The sequence below is a fragment of the Ailuropoda melanoleuca genome, chromosome 13 (assembly GCF_002007445.2).
Source record: "Ailuropoda melanoleuca isolate Jingjing chromosome 13, ASM200744v2, whole genome shotgun sequence".
In the NCBI taxonomy this organism is placed as follows: Eukaryota; Metazoa; Chordata; class Mammalia; order Carnivora; family Ursidae; genus Ailuropoda; species Ailuropoda melanoleuca.
This window is the reverse complement of record NC_048230.1, coordinates 90682999-90708699: the sequence shown is the minus strand read 5'-3', so window position 1 is coordinate 90708699 and position 25701 is coordinate 90682999. Positions and strand designations below refer to the sequence as shown.

Here is a 25701-nt window from a genome sequence, read left to right as displayed (position 1 = left end):
TTCAAACCAGAGTTATAATACTTTTCAATAAGCTGCTGTTTCCATTTGTATATAGTCAGATCTCTCCGTCTCCTCCTTTGTAATTTGTGTTTTTATTTTTTTAAATTTGTTATTATGTTATGTTAGTCACCATACAGTACATCCTTAGTTTTTGATGCAATGTTCCATGATTCATTGTTTGTGTATAACACCCAGTGCTCCATGAAAAAACATGCCCTCCTTAATACCCATCACTGGCCTATCCCAATCCCCACTCCCCTCCCCTCTGAAGCCCTCAGTTTGTTTCCCAGAGTCCACAGTCTCTCATGGTTCATTCCCCCTTCTGTTTTCCCACCCTTCATTCTTCCCTTCCTTTCTCCTACCGATCTTCCTACTTCTTATGTTCCATAAATGAGTGAAACCTTATGATAATTGTCTTTCTCTGCTTGACTAGTTTCACTTAGCATAATGTCCTCCAGTCCCATCCATGTTGCAGCAAATGTTGGGTAATCTTTCTTTCTGATGGCTGAGTAATATTCCATTGTATATATGGACCACCTCTTCTTAATCCAGTCATCTGTTGAAGGGCATCTCAGCTCCTTCCACAATTTAGCTATTGTGGACAATGCTGCTATGAACATTGGGGTGTATATGGCCCTTCTCTTCACTGTGATTTGTGTTTTTAATATCACAAAGTCCTTCCTTACCCTAGCATTATATTTATATTTGCCAAGGGAAAAGATTATTTAGAACTGCCTAAAAAAGTATGAAATTGTCCATATAAATTGGAAAAGCTCTCTTATGGTCTTACTTGTTGTATCAGTATTCTAAAAAATTATTATTTGGGGGGGGGGCACCTGGCTGTCTCAGTGGGTAGAACATGCGACTCTTGATCTCGGCTGGTAAGTTCGAGCCCCATGTTGGGTATGGAGATTACTTAAAAATAAAAAAACTTAAAAATAAAAATAAATAAAAATAAATAATTAATTAAAGTTATTATTTTGTCAAGGAAGAAAATAAAAACCAACCACTACGACATCCAGGAATGTCTGTGTCCTCTGTCCCATAGGCTCTGAAGTCACAGTCATTTCCACAGGACAGGCAAATGTCCTGGTCAGGCTTCTCCAAGACTCTCTCAGCCTTCACTGCCTTTTAAAATGTCTTTCCTGGCATCGAGACCAGCTACATAATTTTAGAGTCTGGTGCAAAAAGAAAACGTGGGGCTCCTTTTTCAAAAATTATTAATAATTTCCAAAGGGCAATAACAGAGCATTAAGCCAAGCTTGGGCTCCTTCTAAGCACAGGACCCTGTGTGACTGAATGCACAGGTCAAAAACCCTTGAAGCCACCTGCCCAGGACATAGAGACCAATCCTTCCAGATCAATTATTTTGATCAGTTAGACCAGTTAAGCAGTTCAAACAATGTTTCATGAAGTTTTCACTTGATGAGTTTCTAAAAAGGATGTGACTGAATTCTTTTTGACCAGATTAGCTGAGTGCAATGGTACCAGGGGAAAAAGCAAGGAGATTAACAGACTGCAAGTCCTACAAGCAATTTGGGGGTAATATCTGAAGTGAAAACCTGAAATGTGAGATCATTGAAGATCTCAAAGACAGAATTCCAAAATTCAACAATAACTGCCAATAGCGATCAGCCTCCAGACCATGGGCTAAGGGCACTAACAAGAAAGTTTGTTGTAGCCTTTGTGGCAATTCCATGGGGCAGGCGCTATACAGACCCATTTCATGGATGAGGAACTTGGGGCTTGAGGAGAAACAGAGTAAATTCCCCAGTTAACACAGCCCATCAGCAGTGAACAGGGGCTCAAATTCAGATCTGAATCCACAGCCTCCCTCTTGGCTCCATGTTTTCTGGCCCCATGATCACAGTCCCTACCTTCTACAAACACAAGTGAAACTCTGGATTTGGGAAGACCGTGGGGATGTCCATGTGGTGGTCTTGCACTTCACATACCTTAAATGGGCCTCACACTTATGAAAGACCAGGAGCTCCTGAACAAATGTGAACTTGCATGCCAACGCTTCAGGGCTGGGGGAAGTGAAGCTGCTGTGTTTTCTGCTAAAGACAAGGATTTTTTTTCTCCCCTTCTCTGTAAAAACAGCAGGTTGTTATCCTAGTTCTTAGCTGAATGCCAAGCCTCAAAAAAAAATTTAAAAATTTTAAATTCTTGCATAGAACATGAAGGATTCAGCAAATGAATCTCAAAAACACAAGTGTGTTCAGGTACCCTGTATACCCCCTGCATTCCAGTTACTTACTTAAGCCTTGCCTTCACCCCATAGCATTTAAAAGTTGGCAGTTATATAGGCTTTTTCATTTGATTAGCCCTCAACTTTTGATCCTGCTAGAAACAAATCTAAAATGACCTGTTCACAGCACTGTGTGTGTCTGCTGTCTTTTCACGGAGGCTCCCAGACCCAGGGCAAAGTCTGAAAGCTGCATTGAACTGTCTACATAAATGAAGCCAAAATCAGGGGCCATATGACTTCAGTTTTTCAGTTTACTGTTTACACATAGATATCAAAATAAACATCAAACATCTATACCTTTTCCTACTTCCCATGTTCCATCCAGGATGCAGACAACTGGACAGAAGTTTAAAAAGAAAACACATTTATTCACTCTTCTCATTCAGTGTTGGATTTACTAACAATCCAGAAGTGCCTCTTGATTCCGTATCTAACATAGTTAACATATTTAACACAATGACTGTCAATGTCTTAATGATAACCTGGAAGCAAGATGCTGAAAAGACTTCCAAGCCATTAAAGATAACATTGTAAATATTGTAAAAAACTATATTTTGTTGTGATTATTTAAAAATTGATAACCCTGCAAAACTTGACCATAAATTCCTCCCATCTGGGTAGTCCTGGCCCTTTGCAATATCACTTTGCTGTTCTCCCATAAAGAAGTGGAAACTCTGGAGTCTTTTATCATCTCAGGAGTCTTGGTTGGTCTTGTGGCTTGCTTTGACCAACAGAAGTCTGTGGAAATGACATCATCCAACTTTCAAGAATATACCTTGAAAGACCTTGCAGCTTCCACTCTGGCCCTGTTGGACCGTTGCCCAGGGACTGCAAGGTAAAGAAGTTAGACTAACTCACTGGATGAGAAAAGACTATGAGGGGCAGACTCGTGGAGTCCCAGGCAACAGATAGCACCAACTGCCAGCCATGTGAGTGAGGCCACCTTGGGCCTTCCAGCCCAGCCAACATTTCAACCAAATAAAGCTGCTTAAGTGAGCCCAGGGGAAACCAGTTGAGGAACCACCCACCTAACCCACAGAATCACGAGAAATAGCAAATCATCATTTTAAGCCATTATGTGTTGGAATGGTTTGTTACCCAGCAATGGCTAGTTGATACATCTATGGTAATGTTGTAAATGATGTACAGATGATAATTCTGCATTGCCTTGGAACCAATCCCAAATGTAGGGACTTTCCAAATGTAACATCATATAAGCATCAGAAACAGGTAAGACCTAAAGGGCTGAGACTCTCCACTTGGGGCCAGGGAAAGGGAAGGATGAAATCACCCAGGGCTTATCAGAATCTCTTGGTTTTGTAGAGATTAAGCACAGGCTCTGAGGCCAAAGTGTATGGACTAGAGTACTGGACCTGCCATTATCAGCTGAATAACTTCAGGCAAGTCATGTTACCTCTCTGTTCCTTAATTTCTTCATCTCCCCATGGGAATAGAAACAGTATCTCCCCTGAGGTCGGTGAGTATTGAATTAGAAAATATTCATTAGCTATTTTGAAACATACATGGCACCAACTACAAGTATAATATTAACCTTTATTATTGAGGATGACGGGAGCCTATGCACTTTGTAAGAGTGAATTTAATAATGTAAGGTGATAACCAATGTTCATGGACCCTGTTCTCCTACACCCTGACTTTAAAACCCTAGCCTCTATATTAGGTATCATTGATAAGGTGTCTTTCTATCTCTGCTAGAAAAGCTTGGGACAAATGAGATTCTACTTTTCCATCTATATGGGGTGGGGGGAGAATGGCTCTTGCAAAATTAGAACTTTTTCTCCTGTATTCTTTTTTTTAAAGCCATAACACTTTTTTGGAAACAATAATATTTAACATGTATGAGGGTATGAAAATTTTATTTTTATCCAAGGAATCCTGAGTTAAAAGGCTCTACATTGATCAAAACAGATGGAAGTCAACTAAACCATTTATTATTTTCATGTGTATTAAACTCTCAAAAGAGATCTCTTACTGGACCAACGGTTGCCACTCTTAACAGCAATTGCTAACATCACAGCGGAAAGTGAAGCTTGAAAGAAAAAAATGTCTATGCTAATTTGTTTTCATTTAACTAAATGGAATGAAATTCTTGCAGCCAAAATTTCTTCTGATGCCGAGCCTAGTTCAACCTGAATAATTCTCTAAGGCTATGTTATCATGACAATTGAAATTAAAAACGTTGGCTACATTCTTGACTAGACTATAGATCTTTTACTGATTCTGAGCACGACTTAGATACAAATGTTATTTTACATTCTTGACAGAATCCATTCCATGTGACCACAGGGGCTGAACATTGCTTTCCTTGCACTTTTTTTCCTCTCTCACGCCTCTTCCGCGTCAATGTAAATATTATGAAGCCTCAACTATTTGACTCCGCTATGGTGCTAGCCAAACTTAACTGACAGTGATAGTGTGCTGAGCATAGCAACCTGGAAGTTTGTGCAGGAAGAAAGAAGTCTGGCCATAAACTGTAGAATGTGCTTAAAAACAGAAATCCAGATTTCAAGTGCCACTCTGGAGCTTCTTTCAAAAAAGACTCTTGGGGGTAATATTAATCATTATCCCATGGCTCAAATGACATCATAGGATGAAGGAGTCTGCTCCGTTATGCATATATGAGGTACCTCTGATTGTTTTTAAAGTCTAATGTGAACTAAAAACACATTGTAGCCAGAACATTTTCTTTTAATTTTTAAATTCATGCATATCCTAAGAGAAATGAGATCCATATGCTTATAAAAATTCATTTACACTTTGCACTTCACAATGTGTGACAGAGTCTTTTTATATATGTTTTAACATCTTTGTTTACTTTTGAAAGCATCCGTTCTGTGAGAATAAATTCCAAATGATTTGGAGTCAGAACCCAACTGCCATATTGAATCAGTAGGCACCTTTCACACACAACTGATAAGGCTACAAACATTTGGAAAAAACCCATGGACTCCCTCTGGAGCAAAGAAGCATTGTTAAATAAAAAGATCTAGATGGATGCATATGAATGTTACTAAAACAGTAAATTCTATAGCTACACTTTAAATGTTCTTTTGCCACACAAATTTGAGCATGCATGGATTTCCTCTAATTAAACTTCAACAACATATGAAGATCTCACCTACACTTCAAGCTCCACGATGGACACCTGAGGGGTCAAGTAATTTCCTCTCCTGATGTCCTGAAAAGTCTCTTAGGATCTTCCAAGGGGAAGACTCTAAATGTTAACTCTTCCTGAAGGTGCTGCGCTAAAGGCTTCTGTGTTCTTTGTGTCTCCAGTGGCAGCCAGCCAGAAGGAGAAGGCAGGAATGGGAGTGACTTTATCTTTACAAAACTCATTTATTCAGTGTAGAGCAGGAAGACAAAGGCCAAAGTCCAACATGGCTGCCGACAGTCAGCACACTACAGTCAGCAGGAAGTGCAACAGGCTTTTTGGCCCCCTTGAGGTGAACAGAGTAGGACAAGGCCTCTGTTTCTGGTCTGTTGACCTGACAGGAAGCATGGTCACATGACATTGATCTAAGCCCACTTGGCACGTAAAATCTACTTCGACGCAGTAATGATGGCAACCTGGCCAGTCATTAATCCTCACTGGTTTAGCCATAAAATCATCAAGTACTCTTAAGGTTTGGGTGAATGTCCCAGGGCTACCAGCTTTGATTAGTAGCTGACAGTGGCACTCCCTTGATGCTGTTGAAAGTTTCAGGAAATTCCAAGACTAGCATTAGCAGTCTTGACGGCCTCTGTATTTTTCACAAATCTGATATATAGAAAATATGGTCTGCAGGGCTGTGACATGAATGAATTCACTATAAAATATTGATGGGAATGCACAAAGGACAAGAAGAAAGCAACAATAATAAAACTAATCACGACCAACTGACCCAAAGCAAGTCTCTACTCTTCACATATAATCGAATTTAATCCATAGAAGTGCCCCAGGAGGGAGTTTTAGTCCCATTAAACAGACAAGGAAACTGAGGCTGTTAAGTTTTGTCTAAACTTCCCCAAAGCACCACAGTTGCCAGGTGGTAAACTCAGATTTGAACCTAGCTAGCTCTGCCAACTTTTAGCCACCATATGTACCCCACCCCTTCCCAGACTACTTTCTGCAGATGGGGTGATCCAGAGCTGGTAGGATGAGTTCAATATATGTAAAAGTCCAGGTTAAAAATGGTTAGAGTGGAAAAAATTGTAAGAAAGCCTCCCCCTGCCATTTTTTAGGATTTTATCCTAAAATAAATAGAAAAGTAGGGAAATAAAAGTCTTTTTCCTTGCTGTTTGCTTCCTCTCTGTAATACATTGACCATTACTGTAAATGTGAATTGTGACTTTACACAATTAAGAACTTCAAAAATCATTAAAAATGGGTATGTTGCTTAAAATTGAGATTCCAACCCAAATTAATCAAAAACATCAAAATTGCACAAATACAGATAAAAAATCTATTTCCTAAAAATGTCAGTTTTGAATAGATTGCTTTTTCAAATTCATATTTACTTGTTCTAGATTCAGAGAATTGGATATATGTATCTACCAGAATCAAAGTCAGAAGTGAAATTTGTTTATAAGGGGCTCTTGACTTCTCAGCTAACTTATTTGATAATTCTCATGTGGATGAGCCAAAAAATCCATTTTTCATCACAAGCCCAACTGGTCCTCTTTGTTCAGAATCAAAGCGGCTGGCCATCAATTGCAATAATAACATCAACAACAAAAGCACTCTTCTTGTAAACGGGTGTTGTTCACAACCTGGACAGGTTCGCCAGAATGATGAAATTTTTGGTAGGTTGTTAGCTTTGTTTTCCTCTTTATCTTCACGGAACAATGTGTGCTCCCCCTGGTGGCCAGAATGATACCTTTGGCTTCTTAGATCATCAAGTTAATCTTTTTACACCTTGTTTGCCTAAGGAACGTTTTCTTTTTTCTTTTTCTTTTTTTTTCTTTCTTTTGTTTTAATGTTTCATGAGGTCCTAGGTTCCAGTTCAACTCTTCAAAAAAAATCTACTTCTTTCAATTGATTCAAATACCTCATTTTTCCCTTCAAGAGATTTCTTGTTAAATCCAAACCAACAAGTTAAAGAATTTCCATTCTGTTGTGTGTTGTTTGGGGTAAAAGAAAATCTTAGGAAGCTAAAGCCACATCCACCAGTGACCAGGAGAATTCCCAAAAGTGAACATTATGTGACTGGTCTAAGAAACTGGAGATAATCCATTGGTCAATATATCTCACCAGAGAAAAAGGAAATAAAATGTTACAGGATGGAAATGTAATTTAAGAGCTGAATGAACACTCGATCAGCTTATTTCATCCTTAAGAAGAAAAAAAGACAGTGGAGGCAGCCCAGGTGGTTCAACTGTAGTGCAGCTGAAATTCCATCAGCCATGAAAACTGTAATTGGGATTCCACTTTTGGATTTGGCCGGCCCAGAAACAGATGTGTGTTCCGACCAAGATCACAGACTGCTTCTCCTGGAGAAGAGCTGTTTAGAGTGAAACAAGGGTTTCAACCAGTTTCAACTCCAAAGAAGAGACTTGCCTAAATTGAGTATAATTGTTCCAAGTGTTTAGAATTCCCAAGTTGGATTCTGACTAAATGTGTGGTTCTCGTTGCAATGCCTTGGAAAAGAGGCACTGTGATTCCTCCTTGCTCTGGCCTTAGAAAAGAGAGAGAAGAAGAAGAATCCAAAAACAGAAGTTTTTTGTTTTGTTTTGTTTTTTCTAAGTGGAGACCCAACCATTTGGCTAGAACTCTCTCAGCCATGGGACATTTCTTCAGTGAATGAGGCTATAGTTCAGACAGCAAGGTCAAGGTGAAGACCAAATACCATTTTGCGCATAATTCCTGCCCATTAAAAGAAGAGAATCAAGTGTTTCTCATTACATAGCCTGTCTGGATGCACAGTCTTTTCAGCTGAGCTCCTCAGGCACATTTTGGCAAGATTCTAAATTCATATTATCCAGCATAACATGGAGCAGGTAGGGTTTCTTTTGAAAAGAAACCCAGGCCAATGTAATTCTAGCTAGGGAAGCTGATGCCAGGAAACCTACAGCGTGCTTTAACCCGAACCACCATTCAATTAAATAAATCCCATCCTCTTTAACAAGAGTCAAGAAACAAACAAACGAGGAAACACAGTTGTCTATGAGTGAGGTTCATCCACCAGGAGGCTAATTCCACAGGGATTCCAAGTGAATTTGGGACAGGTAAGAAGCAAGCTTGTGCCAGAACTGGATATTTTCATTTTATTCCTAGCCAATATTTTTTTTCTCCACCCCTTTGCCTCTGTCTCTCTTCCCTGACCTAGAGAGATGGACTCCCTTCAAAGGAAAGGAAAATTGTCTTTGCTTCCCCCAACCCCAAAGCTTTGAGTGCCCTTCGGTGTTCTGGAAAACAAGTCAGAATGTCTTCAAGGAGGACAAAACTCTGTGTTTCTTGTCTCTCTGTCTCCTTCCTTTTGGTTTGCTTCCCTTCCTCTGCCGAAAAGCAGCCACCTTTCCCAGCGAAGTTATTACAATCCATTTGAAGCACTTCCTCCAATAACGAAGGCAACAAAATCCTGCCTTTATTCATTTAAAGCTCAAAGGTGCCCCTCTTTACAAATATTCTGTTTTCAATAAACCCTGTTGATAGGCATCCTTTTGGGAGAATAAAGTGAATGCAGTGGAGGTGAAGCTGCTGGTATGCAAAGATCAGATCTCCAGACCCTATCTGTGTCTATATAGCACAGATCCTTGTTGTGCTCTGTTGAACAACACACATACAAAAACAGATTCTGCTGCCTGCGGTTTTTTTTTTTTTCTGCGAAGGATTCATGAAAGACTGTAACAGTGTTCACCTTTAAGGACAGAGATGAGGACAGGAAGAAACTTTCACTTTTCATTTCAATGTGTCTGTACTGCTAGAATTTTCTAACAATGTACATACATTACTTTCATTCTTTCAAAAGGAAAAAAAACAAAAGCTTACTGGAGTGATTATGTCTTTTTTGTTTATTTCGTTAGTGCTTCTCTGTATTAAAAAGAAATATTACTCTTAAATTAACAAAATAAAAGGAAAGAAGAAAGACAAATTGCTTTCAAGGAATGATTGTTTCTTAAATTATTCTACCTATCATGGCACTACCTTATTTTATCCTACGACCCCAGTACCTCCATAGATCCATAGGCACAGACACCAAAACTGTAATATTCCAATAGGATCTTCTGAAAAAAAAATGTTTAAAATTCCGAGTCCCCCATCAACGGTTAAAATGACTCTCCTATCCTTCATTAACAGCAAAATCCAGAGAGATGAAGCAACACCAGTGTCAGTCCCTCTAGGCCAGGTCACCGTGGGTGTCACTGCACTGGATGGTGCATTTCATACACAAGACCACAGAGGCTCAGAGGTCACAGCCTCCGTCGGTCACACTGCAGTGGAGCAAGGATTTAACCCAAGCTCACTGGGACTTCCCAGGGCCCGAGACCTCAAGGGAGAAGGGATGTCCCTGCATATCCCACATGCAATGTCAAAGCCGTCTGGCAGGCTCTGTGACTAGATGCTGCTCATGCTCCATGAAAGCTCACCCCAGGGCCAAGGAACTCTGAAAGTTCCATCTCCAGCCACAGGATATGGGGAACCACTGGGGACAGATTTGGAACATGCTGCCCTTTGCAGGTGGCATTTACAATGTAAGTGTCTTCATCCTTCCTGGGTAGCTTTTCCCGGCTTTTTCACCCTTAATTCCAGGAGCACAAATACAAAAGTGGAAAATGTCAGGGAAATAGGGATGATGACAATTTGGAGACAGGCTAAACCCAGAGTCTTCTCGTTTCTTCAGAAAGCAGGGAGATGCCATCCTCGAGGCAGCAAGCATGGACTCATGAAAATCATGAACATGTAAATCTCATTTAAGTACATGAGGACAGCTGAGAGGACTAGTGACTTGAAAACATGCTTCCTTTTCATACTTTATTCCTATTATCATTTTGACCAACTTCTCTGCAGGGAATGCTGGCACAGAAGGCTAAGGACCCCAGACTCAAAGTTCAAGCCCCAATCCTGGCTCTCTGACGAGATCGTGTCATCTAGTTTTTGTACCCAAACCCTGCAATTTGTACTTAGCTGTATGGTCCAGAGAAAAGAAACCAAATAGCTGGTCCTCAATGTTCCTATCTATAAAATGGAACTTTTTTAAGGCAAGAGCCTTTGAAAACCTGGAAACAAAGTTTCTATTCTAACAAAAGCAGATATTGTTTTGTAATTAATTCCTTCTGTACGTATGACTGCAACGAGATATAATAAAAATAATTTCCCCACTGGTTCCCTCCACTAGTCGGAACAGGCAGCTCCACTTACAAGCAAAATCCTCAATTCAAAAATGTCTTCTGTAAGTTTGAGAAAGCCAAACATGGAAAGGAAAAACAAAACAATTAGCCAGAGACCCCTGTGTAGTTAGAAATCCCTAGATGGTTTGGTAGACTGGGATAATTTTGTTTCACTTTCAGAACGTTAGTAATGTTCCAGAAAAGTCCTCATTGCTGCTCACTGTATTTTGCCCACTTTGTTCTTCTAAGAATCAGCCTCCCGTTAGTGTGATTTCTGCACAGTGCTTCTCTTCCCTGGAGTTCCCTGGGGCAGAGCCCTGAAAGTGTTCCTCCTTTGCCTCCCCTCTACCTCCTGCCCAACCCAGGCTGTGAGTGCTAGTGAATAAACCAATCAAATAATTTCATCTTAATAGTGTTCATGCTGGGAACTGAGGGACTAGAGTAGGTGAGGTCAACCTACACAACACTGCAGAGTGGACACAGACTTACTCACTGTTACAAAGCGTTCTCCAGATGCTTTCCTTTATTCAAAGGCAGCCATGTTTAACAGGTGATGTCACACTCTCACCAGTGACATTTTTATGACTACAAAAATTGCAGTTTATGTCCAGGGTCCCGCCACCAGTGCGCCTGAACTTGGAAGCAGTGAACAGCTCTCGTGTCCAGCTCTAGAAGACACTTTCTGGATTTTTCTGACCCTCATCCTCTTGCAAACCAGAAGCCAGATTGCACCTTTGTACCCGGAAGCAGTTTGTGGTTTAAAGTAACAAATGTGCTAACACCTGAAAACCAAAAACAGTGCTGATGCATTTACATTGTGTCAGATTCCCTCCTGTTAGGTGTGGAGGGGTGGGAAGGAGCACCTCCAGGGCATGCAGTTTTCTAAGTAGAGAAAATACCAATGACCCCAATGGCCCCTACTCCTACCCCAATCTTCTTTGGGGTGACATCATCTCTCAGAGGAAGCAAAGAGAAGCTCAGCCAGTAGGCACTGAGAACATACAGATTATCAGACAATATCCTGGGAAAAGAGAGAACAGGATACTTCATCTGGTTCTATCCGGTTGCTTGGGTTCATTAATATAAAAATATAAAATAAAGGCCATGGCCTCTCTGTCCATTTCCTAGGTTCCAGACCCCTCCATTAGGGCTGGGGGCTCCAAGAAGAGGAAACTAGAGTCCCAGCTGCCGGAACATGGCTGTGGTGAAGCCCAGTCTGGGGCTTTCCTGGAAAGGCGTGTAGGTCAGGGAAGCAGTAGGAATGAAGAGAAACGGAGACACTTACTGTAAAAGATACTGAAGAGAGAAGGGGAGCAGGACCCCAGGAAAGGGAGCAGGGTGGGGCAGAATGGGAAGGAGAAAGGGAAGCAGGGAAGACTGTGGGGAGAAAAATTAAAAGGACAGAAGAAAGGCAAGAGAACATGAAGAAAGAAAAGAAGGTAGGATAGAAAGGAGGGAGGAAGCAAAGACAGAAAGGACGGGAGGGAGAGAGGAAGGGAAGAGGGTTGGAGGGTGCCAAACAACCCTGGGAGAGGTAGGAAAAAACCCTTGAGGCTGGCCGGGCGAGGGAGGCCACATCGGAGCAAGGATCGGGACGAGGGTGCAACAGTCTAAAGCCAAAGTTCAGAAAAGCCTAAAAACCCTGGCCGATGAAGGAAGTGTGGCTGCCGGGCCGGAGGGCCGGGCGAGGCCTGGGGGCCGATGGGGCGGGCCCCCCGCGGGCTGGCTCCGGGCACCTCTTCGGTTTGTTCTGGGTCCCGCGCGCTGCACCGAGACTGCAAGGCCGAGCTGCACTCGCCGCTCCGCCCTCCGGTCTGCCTCTTGCTGCGGGCTCGGGCTCGGGCTCGGGCTCGGGCTCCGGGAAGCGCTGCCCTAGGAGGTCGAGGCCGGGATGGGCAGTCCGTGTAAGCTACTGAGGCCATCCGGGGCCTTGCCGCCCGGGCTGGACGGCTTCCGATCGGCCACTGTGGGAAGAAGCACAGGGGCGTCGGGTCACTGGCTGGCGGGGCGCAGAGTGAGAGACCTGGAGGCCTGGGACGTCCGCAAATGCGGGTGACAGCGCGAGGATCTGGGGTTGACACTATAAGGGTTTGAAGAAGGAAGCAGGGACCCGCGCCCTCCAAGGGCCCCACGCGCACACTGGCGCCCATCCTTCTGGATCCCCTTAAGGGAGCCACGAGCGAGCGCAGCCTTGGCCGTTTTGCAAACGTTCCCTGACCGCAGCCCGAGTGCACTTGCCTTGCCCCGCACCCTCTCAATAAAGGAGGTGATGGACGCACGGGTCCGTAGGGCAGCCAGTCAGGGGAGGTTCTCAGATCCGAGACTGCAGGAAAGGAGGCAGGGAGCTGAGACGCCCGCGCCCCTCCTCCCACCGCCACCCAGACCCCAGCCGCGCGCTCAGTCCCGGCGAGCCGCCAGCACATCAGGTCCACTGTCCCCCGAGCGGCTCGGGACGCTCGCGGTGGGCAGGGGGTAACCGAGCGGGAAGCGGGTCACCAAAGCCGCCCCCGGTGGACCGCCCGCGGCGGCCTGGATCCCTTCGACACTGGAAGCGGCCGCGCTTTAAGTGGGTGGCCGACTTCGTTCTGCCCCGCGGCATGAGAATGCAGCTGCTATCCCCACTGCGGGCACAGTAAGCCCTGGGGCCTATGGGCCTCCGGATTAAGTGACAGTGAATTTGCCAGATCAGATGGCATTCTGCGCGTTGCTCTATTATTTAGGGTTTTGGGAAGGGGCCCAACTTTTGCCTCCGGAAACCAGCAAAGTGACGCCACGATTGCGCAACCTGTTTCTCCTTTCCCAGCCCCTAGCAGCTCAGCTCCTCCTGCAAGAAGCTGAAGTTGTTTAAACCTAAAGGCGCCCATTTTCAGCTTTCTTCTTTTCCCCTGCAAGTCCTCCTGTAAAAGAGGGAGCTCGAAGTACCTCACTTTGGGATCGGGGATAATTCTGGATTTTTTCCCCTGCAGCTGACCGCGCCCCAGTCCCAGGCGCAACTTGTGGTAGCTGCGCGGAGCTGCGCGGGATACCCCTGTTTGAGGGCGGACACGCAAGCAAGCAAGCAAGCGTACACACACACACACACACGCACGCAACAACATCTGGTTTCACAGGATTTTCTGGGGGGAGTGACCACGCTGCTCTCCCCCACCTCTCGGCTCTCTTTCCTAAACACAGTTGTGGCTGCTCAGAAAACAAGGTCTTCTGACCCTTGCTTTCCATACCGTACACTCGCTTCAAGGTGAGGACCTATTTAGAAAACACCAGGGGAGGCAGTTTCTCAGCCATGGGCCGGTTGCCTTAGATGTGAGGGAGAAAATATATAAGGAAAAAATAAACACCGGGGGGCCCAAAGATAGATTCCACCCCACTGTACAGGGACAACTCCTGCTGCTGCGTTTTTAGTTCTGTCCACACCAGCCCCTCGCCATAGGACCTCTCCTCCCCTCCTTTCCCACCCGCGGGGCCCGGGGCCACGTGAGTAGCTGTGTCCTGGGGGCCTCGGAGGCTTGAGCCAGCGGCTTAGGTGCCCTGTGGGTTCATTTAATCTTAGGGGGCAGGAATGGGGACAAGAGTTTTCAAAATATTAGGACTGCGGTTACAGGGCTGCTGGCACCACGGCTGGGGCTGACAGAGGTGGGGTCTGGGAAGGGGTCTCCACAGCCAGGTCAAAAGAAACCTGGTTGGCTTTGGTGGGTCTCTCAGGCAAACGCCTGCAACCAGTGCTCTCTGGCAAAGTACGTTTTCAGGACCGATCCCTCAAGAACTAATTCCAAGCAGAGATAAGTGGAACAAAGCTTCAGAGTTGAGTTTAACAAATATAAACATATTTTCTTTGAGGAATATGCAGTATCTTCTAGATTTGATATTTGAAACCTTAGTCTTTCCAAAGCCCCTCTGGGAGGGATTTTAGAACCATGAGATTTTGATGGTTTCTGAAAACACACTGTAAATTGTAAATATCAGTTGTCTTGCAGGAACCTCTGGTGGGGTCTGTCACTTGTCCAGAGGCTGGGAAGGGGTGTGTGGAGAAGGACCTGCCCTGGCTAGGAAAAGAAATTAGATGAGGACTGAGATTCCAAGAATATCACGTCCCCTCCAAATGTACATGAGGTGGAACTTTCCTTTTCTCTCAGGCCCCACGAATTAAAGTTTCCTTTCACAGATGGAAAATGTAAATCATACTTTCCCACCTACAAAATAAGGAGCCCAGCCTTGCTACCCTTTACTAAGATAAAATTAATAAGTAGCAATGCATAATTTGACATTTGATTTGGCTTCCCTCAGGGTAACAGTTAATGTTCATTCTCACCTGATTTGGAGGATGCACTGAAACAGATGGATGTGAAGATAGACAGATATAATATTGTATGTGTGTTGTGCGTGTATGCACCAGATGATCAAAGTATTTGCTTGTTACTGAGCAGTAATAATATTAAATTGCTTTCAGTAGAAAATTTTTGTTACTGAAAAAAATTCAGTAAATGCTATTCCTACTATTCTTAAAAACAATTAATGATAGCAAATTGTCTTATGGGATTAGTTTCTTTGAAGACAATTAAGTAATGATTAGAAAATTTAAAGTAAGTAATGATTAGAAAAATTAAAAGCAGTGATTCTTATTACTTTGTAATTTTTCAAAGGTGGTGGAGGAGCAAGGAAGGGGCAGGGGAGGGTCTTTGAAGTCAACTTTTCTGCCAGCGAGAAGGGTAAAAGTCCATGATCCAAATAGGCATGTAATTCTCACGATTTTTATGTTTCTGTTCAAACAGTAACACTTGTATGCCAGCTTGATAAATCATTTTCAGCGATGGGCCTGATTTATTCGATGATCCTTTACTTAGATCTTTAAAAAACTTTGAGGGTCAGGAAATTAAGGTATTAATTTAAGAACTAAGATAGCTAATTATTGCTATGGATTTTGAAAATGAGTGAGACGTTTCATAACAAGAAGCAAACACACTGGTAAAAGGAACATGAATGTGAGTCAGGGCCATTGAATGGCCCAGAAAGAAAGTATCTTCTAAAGAAAATCAACCACCAACAGATCGCCCCTCAACTCACTAGAATTAGTTTAAAATTCTGAACTGCATGTTTTCCTTTGTATTGCTACCTACACGTCATAATGTGTTTCTAATGTGGAGTCTGAAATGCCTCAGGACAAAGCGGCTCTGTTAGCAAATGACAGCATTATTCTAAAGATAATGAGTCTTTTTTCTTAAGTCTGCTTTCTCCCTGAGATCAGCCCCGGAGGAAATCATTTCAATTTGTGGATATACTTTTCTAATTCAAATGAACCTGCTTAGTTAAATAATTTTATTTTCGTAATGGAGAAATTTCATTTCTATTCCTAATTTAGCAGATAACACCTTTTTTGAGGACGCAGGTAGATTTGAGGCCGAGAACAAGACCCTGAGCAAAAGCACAAGGAAGGATTTATGCCTGGGACCCACTCCAGCACTCCAACACCCTGAGCAAAATCTCTTCGACAGATGAAAAAGACCCCCCCCATCTGTCCTGAAATGTAAAGCTTAAAGTTCTAATTCTCAGTTTTGTAATTTATATCCCAAGACATTTAATTTCTAGAAAAAGAGAAAAGAGAAAAAAAATTTCCCTCCACTTGACTGATACTGATGGCATCTTAATGGCTCCTCTCTCTCTCTCTCTCTCTCATCATGCTATTGCATCTCAGTGAAACCACATGGAAATAAAGCTTTTTGCCTGGATGTCACAAAGAAGGAAGCCCCCTCCTGTCCCCTGACTACCCAAAGCCACCTACCTTGGCAGGTGTGAGGAAGATTTGGTGGTAAAGATCCTTTTGTAATCTAGAACACCCCTCTGCCCCACACTGCCCTCCCAGTTTGTGCTCTGTCTCCTTCACTGCCAGGGCTGGGACCCCCTCAGGTGACTCCTTCCTTTTCTATAGGGTTGTAGAAGTTGCAAATTTCTGGTCAGGAGAACCTAAATGCAGGAAGGTTTGAAATTAGCAAATCCAGCCCTTGTTCACCAATGAGGAAAATGAGACTCAGGAGCAGGTGAGCTCTTCCTAAGTTATAAGAAAAAGATAGAACCCAGAGGGCAGTGTAAGAAGATGTTCCTCACACTGCTGACCATCGATTAAACACCACAAATCTGTTAGTAGATTTATCAGGGAGTGGATTTATAGAGGGAGAAGAAGGAGGAGAACTTCCAGCTACATTTCCCACAGAAAGAAGGACTCCAAATCACACAGAGTTCAAGAGTCTAGACTTGGGGATACGTGATTGAAATGCTCTCTCCATTCCCAAAGCATATGTTTAAGAAAATGAATCAAAGACCAGGGGAAGGAAGGAAGGAAGGAAGGAAGGAAGGAAGGAAGGAAGGAAGGAAGGAAGGAAGGAAAAGAGTGGAGAGGAGAGGGGAGGAGGAGAGTGACAGGAGAGGAGAGGAGAGGAGAGGAGAGGAGAGGAGAGGGGAGGAGAGGAGAGGAAAACAGAGAGGCAGTGCCTAGAAGAATTCAGGTGTAGTCCACCACAGAAGGCAAAGCTCTGCAAGCCACAGATAGGTGAGCCTGGATGATGCTTCTGAATCTTTCCGCAGATGGAGAAACTAAGACCCAAAAAGGAGCAATAACTTGGTCAAGGACACAAAGCTAGGTTCAAATCTAGGAGTCCTGTATGCCAACCTGACCCTCTTCCTTCTATCTCCATACAAATCAGTCCCCACTGTCTTGGGGACTCTCTCAAACTCTGCCTGCCTTTCTAAGAACAGGGCATACACCTGTTATAAATCAATCTGCTCCAAAAAGCTACAGGCTTAGGAAGGATTTATCCCTGGGACCCACTCCACTCCAGCACCCCCAGCTCTCCCCTCCTTCTGTCTGTCTCTGAGACGTCTCTGTCTCTTTGACTCTCTCTCACCACGTCCCATGCTTCAACTCCTCCCTTGCACCCTTCCTAACTCTAGGGCCATTCATCCGACCCCTCCCCACCCGCTCCCCTCACCTTCCCGGCTGGGATGCTTGAAGGTCATCGCTGCGGCCAGTTCCCCGCCATGCACGGTGACGCCGGCCCCGGGTGGCGCCAGCGGGGGCGCCTGCGCTGGCGGCCAGGGCGGGCCCGGGGCGAGGTAGCCTCCAGCTGGTGCGCTGTACACGCCGTGCTGGTTGGAGGCCGGGTAGGCGCAGGCCGGCAGGAAGCCGCCTACCGCAGAAAGGCCAGAGGCAGACTGTAGAGATTGAGGACAGACCATCAGCAGCAGGCAATCCGCCGTCTTCTCCAGCACGCGCAATTACTGAGCTAGGGGATCCTCATTTCCCCCTGCGGTCCATTATCCCCACAAGAGGCCTGGCCTCTCATTTTCCCAGTAAGGATTCTGGCAAAGTGTTTCCCACTCAAATTGTTATCAATAATACTAAGAGGTGATGAGGGTCATGGTGTGCACCAACTGGGATTTAGAAGAAGGGAGACCTCTCCCATCTGTGGTCCGGGTTCCAGCTTTTTTTTTTTTTTAAACAAAAGTATCTTAGCAGAAAGCAAGGCAATTCCCTGGACAGCCAGCCTCCTCCAGACTAGCGCACTTGAGAAAAAGAGAGAAATAATGCGCAGACGCTCCCTGCGGCTGGCCGGGCAGCCAGACACACCAACACGTTCCCTGGCCCAAGGGAGTTTTCTCTTCTCTTTCACTCTCCCCCCATCCACCAACCCTCCCGCTCCCCCAGTGAAAGACACCTTCTTCGCCTGCAGCTCAGTTACCTGAGTATATTTAATGTCCGCCTCCAAGGAAGGCTTCTCCAGGCCATTCACTCCTGGAGTGGCTGGGAAGGCCGTGCGGTTCATGCTGGCCCAGTCTTCCATCTTGGGGGAGTAGGCGGCACCTTCGCTCCCAGCCAGGGCCCCTGAGGGGACACAGGATGGATTAGAAGGGGCATCCTAATCTGTGCTGGGCACACACGCGGTCCTCTGGCTCAGACATTTCCACACAAGCCTACAAGCACTCGGCTGGGCTCATATCCTGGTGGGGGCATAGGGTCCTCCAGAACACCTGAGATACTCAAAAGCTCAGAGAGCAATCGGAGGCGGAGGGATGGCAGGGAACTGGGTTTCGCTTTCGCTCCTAGCGGGGCAGAGTGAAGAAAGGCCTGCTCCGGCTCCTCCCAGGCTTCGACCCGCTTCCCGCGAAACGGTAAGTCTCTGGAGGTAGGTGGCCTGTAGGGTCGGAGCTGGGTGCACCCAGTCTACGTGCCTCTCCACTGTCCAGAAAAGGGCAACCGGAAAGGTCCAAGTTCAAATCCCCAGCAGGCTTGTGAGAATTATATGGGTTTCTCAGTCTCAACAAACGTCTGGAAGGCTATGCAGAACCGCTTCCAGAGACATCCCAGGTCTCCCAAAAGAGGCAACAACCCAGACATCCGCCTGCGTCCCAGGCACATGTCTGCTCCCGGAGCACGTGTGTGCACAGGTAACTGAGAGAAGACTCCAGATTTGAGCGAAGACCTGATGAGGTCACCTCCCAGCCAACTGTCCACCGATTGTACCATGGGGAGCTTTGGTCCAGCAAGTGGCCCAGGGTTTTTGAGTCCCAGAGATAAACAAAGCTATGCCCTCAGAGAAGGAGCCCCCTACTGTTACTTGAGCTAAGCATTCAATTTCCTTCAAGCCTGCCCTCCTCTGTCTTGGGATAAGGTGAATTTTGCTTCTTATGCATGTCCTGAGTCTGCTCACCTAAGAGCACGCAATTCCCTGGCTGGTTGTTGGGAGCAGAGGACACTGTGAGGAGACTGGTGACTCAGTCCCAGGCCACGTAAGTTCTTTCTGAGCCCCAAATCAATGCTGCCCCAAACCATCCTCCCAACCCCCTTCACTGCCCCCTACCCCTGCCAAGAAAGAGGAAGGACAGTGTGCTGGGTTAAAATTGCAGGCAAAGGGCAAATCCTTGTGACTTTTCACCCCAGGATGGCTGCAGCCCTGGGGCACTGACAAGGGAGATCCCAGCTCTAGGAGCTGCAGGGCTGCTGGGCCTGCTGGAGATATAGACCACTCGACAAGACCCGCCAGACAGCTCCCCTGTGCCTTTTGACTCAAAAGAGCCTTTGGGCCTGGGAGGAACAGAATCCTCTGGGGAATGCTGAGGGAACCCGAAAGATCTGGATCATAAAAAAGGGTCTCAGGATTGACTCTGTGGTTTGTTTGGCTTAGATCTGGTGATAGGGTTTTGCATACTTTTTGCAAGAATGAAAAAGCGCAATTTCAGGCCTCCGAATTTGTGGTTGGCGATTGCTCTTCCATTTGGGAAATATTTTCCATATTTGTCATAAAAAGTTCAAGATGTCCGAGGACTCCCAAGACCCTCAGTCTCCCTGGCCAGCCCTGAACCCTCCCTTGAGCCAAATTCGGTCTGAGAAGGATGGCAAGTGTGACCCTTTACCCGTATGCCCGCCCCCCCACCTCCAATCTCCAATTCAACCCCTTCCAGAAACGCTACAGAGGGCCGCAAAACTGACCTGTTTGCTCCATAAACGTCCGAATACCCAGGATGTTGCTGACCGAGTGTGCCGAGGGCCATGAACGGGGTATGCTGACGTGGCCTGCAGTGCCCGGGACCCCGTGGTGGCTGCCCATCTTGGCGCCCGTAGGCGACACAGGGCTGGGGTAGGGATACTGGTAGATATGGTTGTAGGGCAGCGCCGGCTGCGGCGGCGGCTGCTTGCTCGCCTCGTAGGGCCCGGGCTGCGCCAGGCTGCCAATCTTATTGCGCAGGATTCGGCTGATGGAGCTCACAGAGGGCACGTTGTACTTGTCGCAGACGCCGTCGGCGAGCAGCCGGTCGCGGATCTCCCAGGCAAAAATGCCAGGGTCGCCCTGCTTGTAGTCCCGGATGTGCTTGACCACGTTGGGGGTAGTGACGCGAGGTTTGCTGCCCCCAATGGCCCCGGGCAGGATGGAGCCTGTCTCGTTGTAGCGCGCCAGAATCTTGCTCACGCAGCCGTGGGATACGCGAAGCTGCCGGCTGATGTCACAGGGTCGGATGCCCAGCTGCGCCAGTTCCACGATGCGCAAACGGATGGCGTTGGGCAGTGGGCGGCCGTTGACGAACACGCCGCCCAGCTGGTTCACCTCGCCGTACGTCTGCTCTGCGGACGCGCCGGACGAGAGTAAATAAGAGGGAGAGAAAACACCGGCGGGTTAGCCAAGAAGGGTGGCCACAGCAGGCGAGGGGCTGCACCAGGCGCGCCTTGGAATGTGATCGGCGGGCGGGTCCTCAGAATCTCGTAGTAAGAGCAAACGGACCGGGTCCGGGCTCCAGGACTGGGCTCCCGCTTAGGGACTGAAGAGGGAGACGCCGCGCGCTTCAGCCCTGCGTGCCCTTTCTGGACTTTTGACGCGTCTAATTGGCACATCCCCTCCTGCGACACCCCGAACTCCCCACCCCCAACCCCCGATGGCTTGGGGCGTGCGGAGAACGCGACTTGTCCGGGACCCGGGACCTGCTCTTCCAGGGAGGGCAGGCGAGAGGGAAGGGAGGCGCCGGGACCCAACCCGTCTCGTCTGCCCGCCCGCCCGCGCCCAGCTTGCCGCTCGCCCCTTACCCATAGCGCGCGGGCCAGCCAGCTGCCTGGCGCCGAGGCGGCCGGGGCTGGGCCCGGCAGAGTCCGGGAGAGCTCGGGCGCCGCCGCCGCGGAAGAGGCATAGAGGGAGGGTGCGCGCGAGTTCAGAGCCGCGGCGGGGGCCGCGGGCTGGAAACGCGCCGTGCGCCGCCGCCGAGCGCGCAGCCGCCCTCCCCCGGGCTGGCCGCCGCCGCCGCCGGGCGCTCCCAGGACACTCTCCACGCCCGCGACCCCAGGCCTAGAGTGAACTTCATCCGATTAGGAGAAATTCGTCTGACCGGGAGGCTGCAGCGTGCGGAGATCAATTTGACGTGTCCTCCACGTCAATCTCGGCAGTCACGCCGGAGACGCTCGAGTTGGCAGCTCATTGGTTCCCGTCACTGCACCCCGGCGCCCTCCTCCCGGGCCTGAAACTCTACCCCCTCCTCCAGCTCTCCTCCCCCCTCGGCCCTCCTCTGCAACCCATCCCCCTACACACACACACACACACACACACACACACACACACACACACTAACCCCAGTCGGACCTGGGACCTTCCACTCTTTGGCTCCCCTCAAAGCCCCTTACGCCTCCACTTTTGAGAATGATGGGGTAGGCGTTCCAAACTGATGAGTATTTGTTAGTACTACTATTAGTACTAGCACTAGTTTTGGTTTTAGTATTACGACTTCCACTAACATTTCCACTAAGATATCAGAGGGTAAAAGTTGATCATTGCAAGGTCGTTAGTGCATGGCTGCCTCTATGGCCCGGTTCCCCCAGTAGGGCATGGGAAGAGTCGTGCCAGTGCTCCAGCTCCCGGCAAGGGTGGTGAGGGTTCAGCGTAGTGCAGGGTGCTTGTCGGGGAGAGATTTGTGGTTGAGCAGACTCCTGCGTGTCTCATTTCCCGACAACACCCCAAGCCTGATCTCAGGGAAATCTGTAAAATATATAATTGCCACCCACTCCACTAGGGTAGTGGTGTGATTTCAGTGATGTGAAAAGGGTACATTCTAGATTCTGTCTCTCTGCGGACAGTTCTACTCACCCTCACTCATTTCTGATAGGTGGCACAGGATGCAAGTCGGAAAGTAATTGTGAACTGCTGCGCCCAGGAACAGGGATCCTTTAGTCTGCAGATCCCAGGCTTGTCGTGATAGCTTGGCCTGTGGGAGGTTGCCCACCATAGCTTCCCTTCTAGGCCTGAAGGATTGTTCCTTTCTTCAAGGCCAGGAACCCCACATCCTTGCCTCCTCATGTGACCTAGCCTCATCTTTCACCCAGCAACCGAGGCTTCAGGGGTCCTCGTTAAGTCACTGAATGGTCCTTTTGCCCTTATTCGTAGGGGGGCTTACACAACCCCGAACTCTTTGGCCTTAGCATTACCCGTCAACTCTTCTCCATTTCTAACTGCGTCAACGCCCAGTTCTGAACTTCCCAGTCTGTGTCGCCAACCATGGCAGTCCCGGAGCAAGTCATGCAGAGAGATCCAAGAAATAGCAGTTGTGGAGCGAGAAACCTCCTGGTTCTGCACCGAACTGACAAGAGGAAGCTGGGACCTGGGAGTTCTGAGCTTGGGGTCAGTGAGCGTTCAGTTCTCAGGATTCCCAGCTCTCCTCAGGAGACAGGAAGATTCCCCTGTCCTCCGTCCCCAAAGATTCTAGAGCTTGGGAGCCGGCGGAGAGCTGCGTACTGAGCCTGAGCAGTGACGCTTCTGGAGCCACACATGGACATGACCAGCGCAGCCAAAGGAGCAGCGGCGATCCTCTTACCCTCTGCTACCGGACCAAAGAGCACCCAACAGCTCCTAATCAACCACCTGTCGAAATGTGTCAATTAGGAGAGTCTGCACCGTATACCCTGGGCTCTCTGGACAGAGAGTGAGGGGCGCAGGCAAGAATTATCCCTGAAAAAAGAAAACCCAGGTTCACAAGAGGTGAGGACTCTCCCCTCCAGCTGCACAAAACATAGTGCAGCCTTTGGCTCTGGGAGTTTCAGAGAGGCCAGAGGGATGGGGAAGAGAACAGTCAGCGCTGGGTAGGGTGGAACTATTTGGAATCCTAAGCCTGTTCAAGACTGTGCAGGGTCGGGTTACCGAAGCAGGGAAGGGGGAGGTTTGGATTAAGGCAAACGCACAGAGCAAGGAGTTCTGCAAGGGCATGGAGCAGAGAACTGAGCACACACGGGATCCAGAGGGTTCAGAGGCTGCAGGGAGTGGCATGCTCACTGCCCCCCCCCCTTAGTTCTCACCAGGTAGTTTGGATCCTGTTAGCCTCTGATCTAGATTTTCACTGCCTGGATTTCAAGTCGGGTGCTGGAAACCAAAAACATTGGTTCCTAGACCTGGGAACCACAGCATCCATAACCCAGTGCACCCCAAAGACCAGGGGAAGCAGCTAAAGCCATTTTTTTCTCCTGTAGGAGAGGAGTCAACGCTCAGAGAAGAGCAAATAAAGTCAGAGGTGCCACAGTGAAAGCTGGTTCGCAACTGCCCTATCAGGGAAGCATCACCCCACCTCTCTACCAGAGCTCTGGGGGCTGGCAAGGAGGCGCAAGGAAGTGCAGTCCAGGCGAGCATCTTCGGCTCATTCCCCTGGGCGAAGGCCTTCGGGGCTGGGGGAGATGGTTGGAGGATTGGGCCCGGGAGTTCTTTATGGTGTCGGAGCCCGCCGGCCCTCACTTCACATTACACATCTCCCTACCACCCCACCCCTCCAGCAGCCAGCTGCTTGCTGCTAGGACCACACAGCGCTAGCCACAGCCTGCTCACAGCCCGGCCCCCGAAAAAGCTTACAGTTTGTCGCCCCCTGTCGGCCTCCGGCTGGACTCTGCAGGTTTCTGCGGCGGGCTGGGCTGGGGGCGAGGTAGTCCAAAGGTGGGATTGTGGAAGAAAAGGAAGGAAAGGAAACGTCTCCTCCACTTCCCTTGGATGCAGCTTGGTTCCCTGCACGACCAAAGGGACGGCAGCACGGTCAGCGCTGAGCCCGCAGAGGTTAAAAAAAAAAAAAGAAAAAGAAGAACGAGTAAAAAGTCTCAGTTCCATGTGTATGTATGTGTGTGCCGGGCTGGGTTTGGCTTGGTGGTTTGGAGCGCCTCGGGCGCAGCCTACAACCGAGGAAAGAACGGTTCCCAGGGGCGCGGGAGCTGCCGAGCTAAGAGCGCGCGCCGGGACCTGTGATTTGACGGGTCCAGCTAGGACTGGACGTCCTAAGGGGCGAAGGACGGATTCGAGGGTACCTGACTGGCCTCGGGAACTGACCCAGATTTCCCAAGGCAGAGAGAAAGGAGAGGCAGACTCCGTGCCAAAATCGTGAGTTAAAGATGTGCAGGAAGAGAGCGCCTGTCCCCCGGAGGATTGGAAGCTGGCGGCGGCAGGAAGGGTTGTTCAGGGTCATCCCTGGAGTGACGGTCACGCCTACTTCGTATTTCCTGCGTCGCTTTAATTTTTGGTGGGACTCTCTCAGGGAGCCGTTTGGGTGCAAACGAAACATGCCGCTCGCAATAGGCCAGGGTGTTCCCGGGAGCCACGTATTTCTTAGTCTTCGGGAGAAACCTAAACACGCCTATGAAAGCCCAAATAGGGTCCCGCTGGGCCGAAGAAGCAACCTCGGGGCAGATGCGCCCAGGCTTGCCTTCGCTTCTGCCAGGAAGGACCCGAGGGCGGGAAACACAGGCAGCATCCCAGGAGGGCCCTGGGCAGAGCCTGGGCCTAACGACCTACGGCTGTACGCAGCAGCCTCCCGCCAGGGACGCAGAACCAGCGCACGCTGCGAGTAAGCAGGGTCAGAATCCTGGGTCTTCCTTCCGACAGCCGCGCCTCGGGCCTGCCGAGCCCGCAGTTGCTCCCGCTTGTGTCCTGGTTCAGCCGAGTCCCCGAGTTTTTGCTGTGATTTTAAAAGCTCTGTCAAACCGAATCTTTTAATTTTCCCTTTTCAAAAAAGTAGCGCAGGCTACAAATGCACTTTATGCACCAGGTTATATTGTGCTCCCTGCGCCCCCCCCATTTGCAAAGGAGATCCCACGCATCACACTTAAAAAATACTAATGGTAAGAGCTGACCCCGAAGAGGGAATTGCAAATCCTCCGTGAACGCGCGAACAGCAAACTTGCTCGTCGGAACCGGGACGTGAGATAAAGGCAATGAAATGACGTCCCGAGTGGCGTCTCTGGTGGAGGGAGCGGGGAGCGGGCAAGACGAAGGAGGACTCTAGGATGAATCGGCTCCTTTGCGGGTGGTCCCCCGCCCGAGGGCTGGGCTGGTGCGAGTTCCCTACCAAGTGGACTCACAGGGAAGGGGGGTGGGGGAGTTGCGCACTGCACCTGCCGGTCCACTTTCCGATACACACCCAGCAAATCTAAATGGAGGGTGTTGAAAATGGTACCAAGTAGCATTAAAATAAGAGCCCCAAGAAGAAGAAATTAGTCTTTGACGCCGTTCCGCCGCTTGTTTCCACTCGGTCTGCTGGTGACCAAGGTGGGCTTGAAGTTCTTTGCCATGCCTCGCCTTTTTGTTGCTATCCTGGAAATGTTTATTATCGAAAGCAGGTCAAGGCGGCGG

General features: G+C 48.0%; 1 protein-coding gene across 1 annotated transcript; it reads right to left on the bottom strand.

The window, feature by feature from the left end:
- Nucleotides 1–12451: 12451 nt before the first annotated feature.
- PAX1 (paired box 1) lies at nt 12452–21415 on the bottom strand. The gene is given in 6 exon segments (XM_034640235.1): nt 12452–12543; nt 17560–17782; nt 18310–18452; nt 20058–20687; nt 21144–21283; nt 21285–21415. Coding segments are annotated over 6 exon segments (1359 nt in total).
- Between the last annotated feature and the right edge of the window lie 4286 nt (nt 21416–25701).